Genomic DNA, 12237 nt, shown 5'->3' on the forward strand with positions numbered 1-12237 from the left:
TTGAGCCTCAATGAGGATCTCCAATCCTTCATCCTTTCTTTCATCAAAATTAAATCATCTCCAATCCTTTCGTCTAATGTTCATCAAATCATCAAATTGAGAACTCATCAAATTTGAATTTGATGAAACCTTAGAAAGATGACGTATTGGACATGATTTCCCCCCCCCCCCCAAACAAATTTGATGAAAAAAGAAAATTTGGAATAAGAGAGGAATTTTAAAAAAGATTTTGATGAAATTTTTATATCAAATCAAACTTTTTACTCAAATTTGGAATCAAATTATATGGAAAAAATGATCTAACAAACCAAACATATCTCAATCAACAAAAGCAAGCATAATTTCACAACAAAATTAGCAGAAACATAAAAAATTACATAGAGAGCGAGAAAGAAAGGGAAAAAAAATACCAATACTTTAATCAGATTCTACAATTGGAAACTACTTCTTCTTGCCGCCTTTGGCAGATCCAGACTTGCGTTTGGGAGGAAGAATGATCTCGCCCTTGAGATCAGGAATCTGCATGATCTGGGTGATCTCCCCGTACTTCTTTCGGAACTTCTCGACCTGATCAGCGTCGACGAGCAGCTGAGATCGGTTTCCGAGGTAAAAAGGGTGGTTTCCGGACCAGACGTCGACGACGTATTCCTTCTGAGTCCCACCAGTGGTCATCACGAGTTCACCATTGCAGTAGACCTTGGAATCCTCGTAGATTTGAGGGTGTATGTCTTTCTTCCTGCAGCTCCACTGCGGACGATTGGGTTGTTGTCCCACTGTGGTGGTCAGCTTGTTGGTGGAGGAGAGAGATGGAAGAGGAGGGAGGTTTCTTTGGATGAATGTGTTGGATAGTGTTAGAGCCATTTCTTTGCTTCAAAAGAGATGATATGGGGAGATGAAGATGAAGAAGAGGTTGTGAAACTGGAGGATTAGATAATTTGTCAGGGTTTAAATTACGAAAACACCCCCAAATTGATGGGTTTTACTTTTGCATTTTGTTGGTGGGCTGATCTAGGAGTTTGGCCCTAGATTTATTCCAACCTTTGTTGGGAGTGAAATTTGGATGAAGCCCAATCATTATTTCAGGAAGTGTTTTTTTAGGTGGGTATACTAAACGTTAGTAATCAAAAAAAAAAAAAAAAAAAAAAAAGGATTGAAATTTTTAGCGACGAAGTATTTGGCAGCAAAAAAAACGTGAGTAAACATTTTTTGTGATTAAAAATTTAGTAATAAAAAAAACTTTTACCAACCAAATAGTTAATAACCAAAAAAATTGTTTAGTCGTAAACAACATTGAAAGTTTGATTGGTTATTTCACTTCGACCAAACATTATTGTCAATATATACTTAAACATACTTTAATCTCCTCCAATGTCTCATTTATTGTTTGAATCCATTGAAAATTGATTTAATAATATAAAAAACAATTGGCGAGAAAATTATTAAAAAATATTTAAATGCAACTATAACTTTTGTCAAGTCTGCTCAAAATTTCCCTTTGCAATTTGAGTTATAAAGTGAAAAATACATGAAACTATCATGAAAAAATTTACTAATGTTGTTACTAATATTGTGTTTGATTAAGAGATTTTAAGAAAAATTTGAAAAAAAAAATAGAAAAGATACATCAAATGTAAAAAAAACATACTTATATTTCAATTAATTTTACACACTTATTCCTTTTTCTTTTTTCTTTTCAAATCTCTCCCTAAATCTCCCAACTAAACACAGTATAAAAAAATGAACACATGAAGCATGCATGAGTTATTTGTTCTTCATATTATTTTATTTTATTTTATTTTATGGTTTTTAAAACTACCACCCACCAAGAGCTCTCTAATTTAGACCTATTTTTAATACAAGGCCTAGTGAGAATTGCATTTAACAATTAAACAAATTTGTAAAAAATCAACTAATCAAACAAACCGCACCAAATTGCACTTTTAATGCGTTTAAGCAAAGAAACACATTTGTCACTATGTTCAATTGTCAATAACATACAAAGTCATCAGGGTCCGAGAGAGAATACTTTAGCTTCTCTACATTACTTAACGTGCACGTGCGCGTGCACACGCACGTGCACCCCTGAATAGAAACAAAAGAAGAGATAGTATGGAGGTAAGACTAAGAACACAATCACTAATAGGTTAATCTTAACATCCCAAAATCAATTTCAATTACAAGAAAAAAAATATCACATATAACAATCAACTAGATTAAAAGTGCTGTAATGAAAATTCTTGATGGGAAAAATGAAAATAAATGAAGAATTTAAAAGGAAAAGAAAAAAGAATCCCCCACCCACCCACCCAAAAAAAGGTGCAAAAATCACCACATGAACTATTTATAGTTTAATTAACAATTTAATCCCCCACCCAAAAAAAAAAAGAACTAATAATAATAAAAACTAACAAAGAACAAAGAAAAAGAAAGAAAAACTGATACAATTCTCTATATTTTGAATTCTCCTCATCTGCCAAGCAGAATACCTCGAACTCAGACTGATCAACATGATAAATAGTGACTGGTTGATTTTCACAAAGAAAGGTATAAACCAGTGGAATACAACTATATTTTTCTCTCTCCTTTCTCTTTTCAGATCTTCCTATCTGCAATGCCAAAAAATATCATTACTAAAAAGACCATGCTGCAATTCAATCAACTATGAATGTAAACCAGCTTACCTAGTTGTAGAATTGCCAAGTGTAAGCTCAAGGTCGTCACCAAGACATTCCTCGTGAATTCTCTCTCCTTCCCATGCCTTCACCAACCCCTTTGTGTTACTACCAAATGCAAACTCAGCTGCAATCCCATCTGACATTGGAACATCCGAGGTTTGATCACACCCTGCTGCAATTGCTGGAGAGCATGTTCCACTTTGCCCAGGAGTCCACATTCGAGACCCTCCACCTAAAAATGCCTCCTTGAAGCCAAATGGGTTTGATGCGACAAGGCTAAATGTAGGAGATGATGGTCCATCTTGGGGAGTTTGAACACCAGAGAGCCAACCTGAGTCAGGCGGGGTTTGATAACCAGGACTTTGTGGGGTAGAAGAGGGTAAAAATGTCTGGTGCTGTGCAGCCCAGGGAGCACTAGCGGTTCGATCATCCCAATTATCATTCATTCGTGGAGTTCGAGCTGTAGGGGAGCTCAATGGTGGGGTGACCGGAGCACTTATAGAACTTCCATGGATGTAGAGATGGTGAGGGAGCTTGGATGAGCCTCCTGATGAGAGGTTTTTGAGCCATGGGATGAGGGAGTTAGCGTCACCATTGCTAATGGCATTCGCAGCATAAGGCGATGAGATTGGGCTAGGAAATGAAGATGGAGTGGGGCTTGGATTGTAGGATGCACATGGACTAGGTTGATATGATGAGCATGGGCTTGCTGATGCTGACCCACCCATTATTTCCATGTGTTCCACGGGCTTGTATCCCTATAGACGAACAAAGATATTAGCACAAAGAAAAGAAAAAAATTCAAATGCAACAAAAGGTTGTGTAATATAGCTGGGTAGTTTAAACTTCAGCTGTTTTTGACTGAAAATGAAAATGAAGTAGCAAAACTTTCATCTCCATTGAATAATGAATGGAAATTACAGAACTCAATACAGTTAAAAGTATCACACTACTCTTTAATTAGTTGGGTAGAAACACAAGCACGACTCGTTATTGCATTGCAAAACAGACAAACAACAGACGCATTATATATTATCATGAGACCTCGATTCTTTTTATAAGGTTTTCCCTACTGAATACATTGTTTTTTTTTTTAAGTTTTAGCTTTATGAGTATGTCTATTTAGCTTTGGGTTCCTGACCCCAATCCATCAAAGCAAATTTCACAAGGCAACATTAAAATTTAGAATCAAAGTGTTGAATTTGATGATTCTATCAAGACCAAAAATAAAATCAAAATTTTTGTAAAAAAAATGATGGTCCCACGCTGGTAACTAGGATCCGTATCATCTCCAATGACTGAAATCCCTTGTTTGGACATCGTGGAATTTAGCCTTCTTGTTGGCTCCCTATGTTTGGTCACTTGATAGAATTTTTTGTTTTAAGTCCAATTCTCAAAAATTCTATCACATCAAGATAACAAATATAATTGGGGCCCGCCAGTCCCTCTCTAAATATTCAAGAATATTAAAAAGAAGTAATGATTGATCATTTTGACCATACAAGTTCCACATTTTGATTAGATTCCAACAAGATGGAGAGATTAGTCTAATACATGGACTTTTCCGTACGCATTAATGTTTGCAAGTGAATTCATCAAATGATTGTTCCCATCCATATTGCACTAATCTGAGACATGTCTAACTTTTTTGTTCCCAAGCTACGCCCAATTGAATCCCCATTTGATAGAGATCTTAGAAAGGTAAATTGGGTACAGACTAAACCATTTGCACAATATGCACAAAGTGGCTCCCTCAGGTTCGAGCCTACAGCCTCAAGGTTAGTAGGCCGAGTTTGAACTTTCCCTATTAAACCACTAATTTTGAGTTCAGCATTTGTGGCATGGCATCCCACAATGATTTTATCATGGATTGTAAAACATCTAAGCTGGCTTCTGGCTTTTAAAAAGTTATTTTGGACTGTTTAGTTAAACCTATTTCAAACAGTTTCTGATTCTAACAACTTATTTTAAGTCAAAAAAACTGATTCTGAGAAGCTGCTCACCCCATACTTCTGATTATCAGCTTCTGCTGTGGACATGTTAATTCACGGTTATACCCTTAGATTTTTTTTATTTTTTATTTTTAAAAAAATAGAAAAAGACCCAAATGGACTATAAAATATTATTATTATTTTTTATGAAAAATGGAGACAAATAGTGAATAATAAAAAATAAAAATTAATTGAAAAAGCTACTTCACAGCTTATTTAACAAACACTACTCAGCAACTTAAATCTATAATCCAGCAGTTATACCACTTCTGATTAAAATCATAATTTATAATCTGTTAACTTATAATCTATAATCTGTTTTAATAGTTACACCAAACAGCACCAATGTGAGAAATGTGCAAGGGTTCTAACAGGAAAAAGGAAAAAATGATATAAAAGATGGTTGATAGACCTATTGCCTGGAAATATCTTATCACCTATACAACCAGCATCAGTCCTAAACTAGTTGCCATAACAATGACTGGATTTGTTCCCTTACTCATCAAAATAATGAATCATAACTTGTGCTCCCCACTCCTTCCAATGCGGAAAAAACCCTATAATATATAACCATTGTATGCCACCCTAATTTGAAATTGGCAATGGAACTCACATCCATCCCATAGAACACTCAAATCATGAAAACAATCGCATGAAAGTATGACCCATGTGCTCAACAAATTTTGACAACACCCTCAAATGGGAGAAATGATTTAATGTGACTGTTATACGATGTGATAGAAACTATGATTTTAACATTCATGGATGGTATATCCTCACATAAACACCCACGACTGCTCAAAACCATAATGACTGTCGCAACGATCACACAAGAAAATTTCTGCCCTCAAAATTTTCACACTTATAGTGTCAGCATGGTAATTGCTTCGACAACTTGTTAAGTTATTGTTATTTCGCTGGGAGATTACAGTGTCAACTCTGATATCCCAACAACACATTATCTTTCTACCCAAACAATTACACCCTCAATTTCATGAAGTGAGATCCTTTGTCTCCATCTTTCCTATCGTCCTCTTGTACCAAACCCTCTCCCCATCACATGATGTGCCAACATAATTAATTTTTAATTAAAAGTTAGCATATCATGTGGTGAGAAGAGTGTTGAGATAGGAGCACATAAAAAATAGGGACAGATCATGCCCCATTTAACAAAGGGTCATGCCAAAGACAATCGGGGGGTTGTTAAGGTAAAGAAAATGCCAAAATGTTTAGAATTTTAATGAATTTTCCAAACACTCCCAAACACTTTCACATATTTCTATTATTTTTTGTTCACACAATTTTATATATTTTTTACATGTAAATTGAGACTAATGACCACCAGTTCAGCGGTCATTAGCAATATAAACCCCACAACGCTTTGCTACCTAAAGAAACTTTTTTTTAGCCTTAACAAAACATTATAAAAGAGGGAATCCAAAGATTTGAACTCTTTTTTCTCCGTATTTGATCAAATAATAAACACCGACAAGCGAATGGGTAAACAGCGGCTACACCTCACACACCACTGCCCAACATGTTCGAGTTAGGAAAAAGTATTTCCCTAGGAATCTTGAGAAAAAAAAAGAAAAGAAAACACAGATTTTAACAATGAAAAGTTAAAAACCAAAATTACTAAATCAACCTTAAGATAATCAAAAGATTCAAATGTCAGTCAAGGATAATTTGGGAAACGTAACCAAACTGAGCTGAAACTTGAACTCATATCCTCAGTAAAGGAAAATATTTAGAGAATTCTAAGTGTTCGGAAATTGGAAAGTCCCCTGTAGAGAAACTGCACAGTGAACAGGGGGCGAGTGATATAATGTAAAAATATTAATATAACATTAGTTGCAGTAAAGCAAACTGACATAGCCAGTTGCATGTAGACCACTGTTGTATTGATTTCAAAATGTCAATGGAACTTGCATGTGTCCCATAGAAACCTCAAATGGGAGAAATGATTTCATGTGACCATCACAAAATGTGACACTCACTATGATTTTGGCATTCATAATATACCCTCACATAAACACTCATGACAGCTCAAACCATAGTGGCTATCACAAGTGCACGACAATCACACACCAACGTTTCCACTCCTAAAAATGCAAGCGTATGTAATGTCAACATCGCTAAATTATTTCGAAGAGAGATCCCAATGCAACTCTATCTATCTTGATCCCTGCGACACATTATCTTCCTACCCAAACAACTACAAACTTAATTTAATCAGATGGGATCTTTATGTTGTGCCTTGGGCCAAAAACAAACACCAAATAAGAAAACAACAAGATTTACGTAGTTCGTCAAATCGCCTACGTCCATAGGCAGTGGATTTCACTAAACTCGAGGAAAAAATTACAAGAAAAATATCTCAGTCTCAACCTCACCTCTTTCACTCTCTTTTTCCACTCTTTGTTAAGACTTGATTGCACTTCACTTGCTTTCTCTTTGCTCTCTCCTTGCATCCCTATTTATACACATTTTTTGGGACAAGTTGGGAATTTTGCCATGGCAACTTGTTTGCAAGTTGCTGCTGCATAATATCTGTGCAATGAACTTTGCAAGTTTCAGAATTGCAACTTGCTAACTTGCAAGTCTTCTAGAATCTTCAGAATTGTAACTTGCTAACTTGCAAGTCTTCTAGAATCTGAGCAAACCTAACGAGTTAACTCAATGAGCCACCAAATGAGTTGACTCAATGAGTCAACTCAATACAACAAATCTCTACATTGGCGAGAATTCTCCATCCAACTTTGTGTTGGACACGATAGTCCTTCGCCCAGAGCTTCTTGAAGACTCAGCTACCTTCGGTGTTGTACCTTCAGCCATTACACCTCGTCTAACTCCACCACAAGCAATGACAGACATTTAGAAATGCCCAAAACACAGCGATTTCTAAGCTTCCGAAAGCTTCACACAAACTAAGACTTGATTTCTAAGTTGGCAAGTTGCAATTCTAAAACCTTGCAAAATTCATTGTATTGATATTCTGCAACAACAACTTGCAAACAAGTTGCCATGGCAAAATTTTCAATTTGTCCCAAAAAATGTGTATAAATAGAAATGCAAAGAGGGAGCAAAAAGAAAGCAAGTGAAGTGCAATCAAGTCTTAGCAAAGAGTGGAAGAAGAGAGAGAGATATTCTTTTGTAATTTTTTCCTCTGCCCGTAGACGTAAGCAATTTGCCGAACCACGTAAATCTCGTTGTTTTCTTATTTGGTTGCTATTTGGTATTTGTTTCTAACCCTGGGCACACCGTAATCCATATTTTTTTGTACACTCATATCAAACCCTCTCTCCACCACACGATGTACTAATATAATTAATTATTTAATTAAAATATGGTACATCATGTAATAAAGAGAGTGTTTGACATAGGAGCACACGAAAAATAGGAACAGATCATGCTCCATTTAATAAGGTCACGCTACGTTACACGGACTCTTTGTTTTTGGAGAGGTACCCATGCCAACACAACACAGGTATGGATGCGGAATACAGCCGGGATATAGCTAAATACAAGCGGATACGGCTAGGATGAGAGACAGTGAAGGATTGTTGAGTTACTTACAACATACAAGATGGTGAGAGTTGACTGGCAATGGCGACTGTGAGAGTCCATAACCCATTATCCTGCACTCAACCACACCCTCTTGTCAAGAAAAGCTATCGGTGACACGAGATTGGAGCTGGGATGGTGCTGAGAAAAGCCATCAATGATGCGAGATTGGAGTTGGGAGAGTCGATTGTTCTCTAACGAAAGAGCTTAAACCATGTGTTGGTACTCTATATTCAAAACTAGGGCTGCCAAAACCATGGTTTGTTGGTTTTAGTACAAATTTTATATTATATTAATTTTGTAGGCTACTCTCTGCGGGGAATGAATATTGGATTCATTACTTCATTCACTTTTAGTCCAAAACAAAAGCTCAGTCCAATAAGAAAAATTTAGAAAAAAAACATTTAAGTCTAATTTTAAAAATAATCTTATGAAATTGGACATGAAAAGATCTTATTGGTCCAAAAACAATATCCTTGGAGAGATCAAAATATGTAATCATCGAGAGCAATAAATTATTGTAACTTTATCAAAAAAATACATAATATTTTTTGGACACATCCATATTTAGCCGTATTCACGTATTCGTGTCTAATTTTTGAATACTTTTTAGACATGCCCGCATACCCCTCATTTAGAGGTTTTGTCAAGTCCGACTCTAGATACATATCCCCACCGATACTTGTACCCGAATCCATGTAATGTAAGAGTCACGCTAACGAAAGCCAAACGGTGCTCCATTTACATACATTACCAAACACTTTCGTACATTTCTATACATTTTACACAATTTTTATACAATATACACACATTGAAACTAATGACTATCCCTTGAGTGGTCATTACATTTCCCTTTAATAAAACCCCACAAAGTTTTGCTACTTAAACAAACAATATGAAAAAAAATAAAAAGGGAATCCAAAGATTTGATCTCCTATTTCTTTAGGGGTGTTTAGAATGATTTAAATAACTATATTTTTTTAATTTTTATGAAAAAATGTACAAAAAAAATATAGAGATTTATCTAAATAAATGCACTTATTAGTTAGTTTATACCCAATAGTGCCTTAATCAAATAATAAACACAAAAATCAATGGTAAACAACAAAGGAATAGTACTTCCCACCAGTTTGAGTTGGAAAAATAGTACTTCCTACCAAACTTTAAAAAAAAAAAAAAATTAATTACTAAGGCAAGTAGATTAAGCTACTTTCCATCTTTTAATTCACTTTCTTCTCACACAAAAAGTAAAAAAAAAAAAAATCAAAAAATAATTTTTAAACATCTTCTCATCGTTCTCATCATGACACTCCTAAATCAACCTATAAGATGATCAAGATTCAGATGTTGGTCTAGGGTAATTTGGGAAACGCAAAGAATTCCAAGAAGATGCTTGAACAGGAACAGAGCAGTGAACAGAGAGACAGAGAGATTGACAAACTGTAAAAATATTAATTTAACATTAGTTGCTGCAAAGCAAACTGCAGAGTTCAATGCTTTGGGTTCTTTCACATTTTTTTACTGAAAGTGAGAATCTTTCGTATTTCGTGCGTTCAATGAAAAATCAGAGTCTGAAGGCGGTCTAATCTATCGTACGCCAGGAAGAACAATTAACCAGACAATCTGAACCGTCCAAAAAAAAAAAAAACGACCTACCCGATCTAGAGAGAGAAACGGAGACCGACTGAACACGGCGCACGTTAGCTAGCATACGCCGAATGAACACGGTGCAAGTTAGCACTCATCCCAAATCTCAATTCTCTACCAGATTTCCTTACTCGATGAGCTAAAGATGTTAAAAATTATTAAATTACTAGGAAAAAAAACATTTAGCGATCACTGCGCACATTAGCAATCACCCCAAAGTACAATTCTCTGCCAGATTCCTCGATGAGCTAGACACATTAAAAATTATTTAAATTATTATAAACAAATTAGCGATCCTTTCCTTTGTTAGCATACGCCGAATGAACACGGCGCACGTTAGCACTCAACTCCAACCCACCCCCCACCCCCACCCCCACCCAAAAAACAAAAAACCGCAATTCTTCACCAGATTTGGCTACTCGATAAGATGTTAAAATTTATCAAATTACTCAAAAATCAAGACGAGATTCAGATCTACTTACAACGGCGCGTTTTATCTTCTACAATTGATCCGTTTCTAACGTGCGCAGTTCAAAACCAGAACCAGAGAGAGAGCTGAATAGAGAGAGAGAGAGAGAGAGAGAGAGAGAATTACCTTTCTGTAGGTAGTGCCATCTTCTTCGACGATCCAACCAGCTTCTCTACAGAGAGCTTTCAAGACCTCGTTGTTATCACAGTGCTTGGGAAGCTTGTAATTGCCGTACATCCTCAAGCCCGCATAGATCTTCGCAGCGATCGCTCTCCTCCGCCTCTCTCTCCTCTTGTTGTTCTCTCTCTCCTTCCATGTCGGAAGCCTCGTCCCCGACGTCATACCACTCTCCTCCTCGCCACTTTCCACCAATCACAATATTCCGGCGATCGGAGAACAACTACGCGGTCGTTGAACCGGGCTTAGATTGTCGAAAACCGGAGAGTTTCAGGGGCAACCGGGGATTGAACCGGTTGAAGTGGTTTTGATGATGACGAAGGAACTAGTAGTCAAATAAAATTGAGGTTGGTTAGCAGGCTGGTGAACTAAATACAGAAAAGAGGTTATGTTTACCTGAAAATGAAGAAACAATTACGAAAGAGCCACGGGCATACTTTGGTTTATTTTTTTGCTGGAATTGCGGGTCTTAGCACGTGTCCGGAGAGTCTTTTTAAATGGCAAATGGGGCTTGGTGCCTGGAAAGAAAGTGCAATGACGGAACGGCACTTGTCCGTTTTTTAATTTTTAATTACAAATTTAAAACAAAATAAAAAAAATAATTGATAAAAAAATTCAATTTAAGTCTCTCTTGACAATGTCTATAAGCTGGTTTATTGATGAAAAATTTTTCCCTCATAGAAAAAAGTTACTAGAAAATTGGTCAAAAATGTCCTCTAAAATAAAAAAATTAATTTAGTGAATTTCAATAGATAGATAAATTGCGTAATTTTAATAGATAGACAGATATATTAATTTTAATAGATAGTTTTCCTTTTGAATAAATTGTGTATTTTTAACCTAAAGAGATTAGGGTTTAGGCCTAATGGCACCAAAGATTAAAAAATAAACTTATTGCCTGAGTGCCTAATTGATAATTATAAATTCCACAAGTTTGAAATGATTATATTAATTTTTCTTTTAATGATGTTAAAGTGATCAAAACTAATAAAATCAGATAGTAGACAATAAAATAAATAATAGTAAATATACACTTTAGTAGAAAGAATATGAGAATATTATTTATTCATCAATACAACTCTTGAATTACCTATGAAAAAGGACCTAAGTGTTGTGTGAAATAAAATTTCGAGGAATGCTACTGTAATTATGTCAAAAGTGTTGAACTAATTGTATTTTCTCTAAACTTTAAGGGAGGTAAGTGTAATTTATCGTTAAGTAATTCAAGGATGGGACTTATCTCTGGTTTGCAATCGAACTGAATTGTGTTATTGGCTCATGGTGAACCCTAATTCGGACTCATCTTAATGATTGAAATTGTTCAATGTATATATTTATTTTGTTATGGTAATATGTAGCCTATATTTTGTTTGTCATGCTTTATTTAAAAGTGACAATAAAATTTTCTTTTAGTTTGTTGATACTCTGTTTTAAATTAACAGTAAAATTTTACTATATTAACGCTATCATTTCCTTGTTTTGATAATATTTTTAACTAGCATTTTTGCTAGTGGTGATAACAATTATACTGACTATAGTGCTTAATGATGGTGATGATATTTCACTATTTAAATGTTAAAATTTCACAATAAAGTTTGGGTAAATTATAGAAATGGTCCCTATAGTTTACCCATGATTTTATTTTGGTCGTTATACTTCTAATTTCATCAATTTTACCCTTACTGTTTGGTTTTGGGGGGTAATTCTATTTACA

General features: G+C 35.3%; 2 protein-coding genes across 2 annotated transcripts; both read right to left on the reverse strand.

Annotated features, from left to right (window-relative positions):
- Positions 1 to 300: 300 nt before the first annotated feature.
- LOC114275030 (large ribosomal subunit protein bL31c) lies at positions 301 to 910 on the reverse strand. The gene has a single exon (XM_028217000.2). The coding sequence runs from the start codon at positions 859 to 861 to the stop codon at positions 442 to 444; it is 420 nt and encodes a 139-aa protein (XP_028072801.2). The 5' UTR covers positions 862 to 910; the 3' UTR covers positions 301 to 441.
- Positions 911 to 2144: 1234 nt separating this feature from the next.
- On the reverse strand, positions 2145 to 11019 carry LOC114275020 (BES1/BZR1 homolog protein 4). Its single transcript, XM_028216992.2, has 3 exons — positions 10473 to 11019; positions 2682 to 3433; positions 2145 to 2606 (listed from the first exon to the last, which is right to left on the reverse strand). Exons 1-3 carry the CDS (start codon positions 10686 to 10688, stop codon positions 2603 to 2605), a joined length of 972 nt encoding a protein of 323 aa, XP_028072793.1. The 5' UTR covers positions 10689 to 11019; the 3' UTR covers positions 2145 to 2602.
- Between the last annotated feature and the right edge of the window lie 1218 nt (positions 11020 to 12237).

Source organism: Camellia sinensis, chromosome 9 (genome assembly GCF_055761805.1).
Source record: "Camellia sinensis isolate YWXY chromosome 9, ASM5576180v1, whole genome shotgun sequence".
Taxonomy (NCBI): Eukaryota; Viridiplantae; Streptophyta; class Magnoliopsida; order Ericales; family Theaceae; genus Camellia; species Camellia sinensis.

Excerpts from the sequence above, each read along its gene's own strand:
- LOC114275020 (XM_028216992.2), bottom strand. The coding sequence starts at position 10,688 with ATGACGTCGGGGACGAGGCTTCCGACATGGAAGGAGAGAGAGAACAAC. Across the intron at positions 3,434-10,472 it reads ATGGCACTACCTACAGAAAG|GGATACAAGCCCGTGGAACA; the intron begins GTAATTCTCTCT and ends GTTCGTCTATAG.
- LOC114275030 (XM_028217000.2), bottom strand. The coding sequence starts at position 861 with ATGGCTCTAACACTATCCAACACATTCATCCAAAGAAACCTCCCTCCT.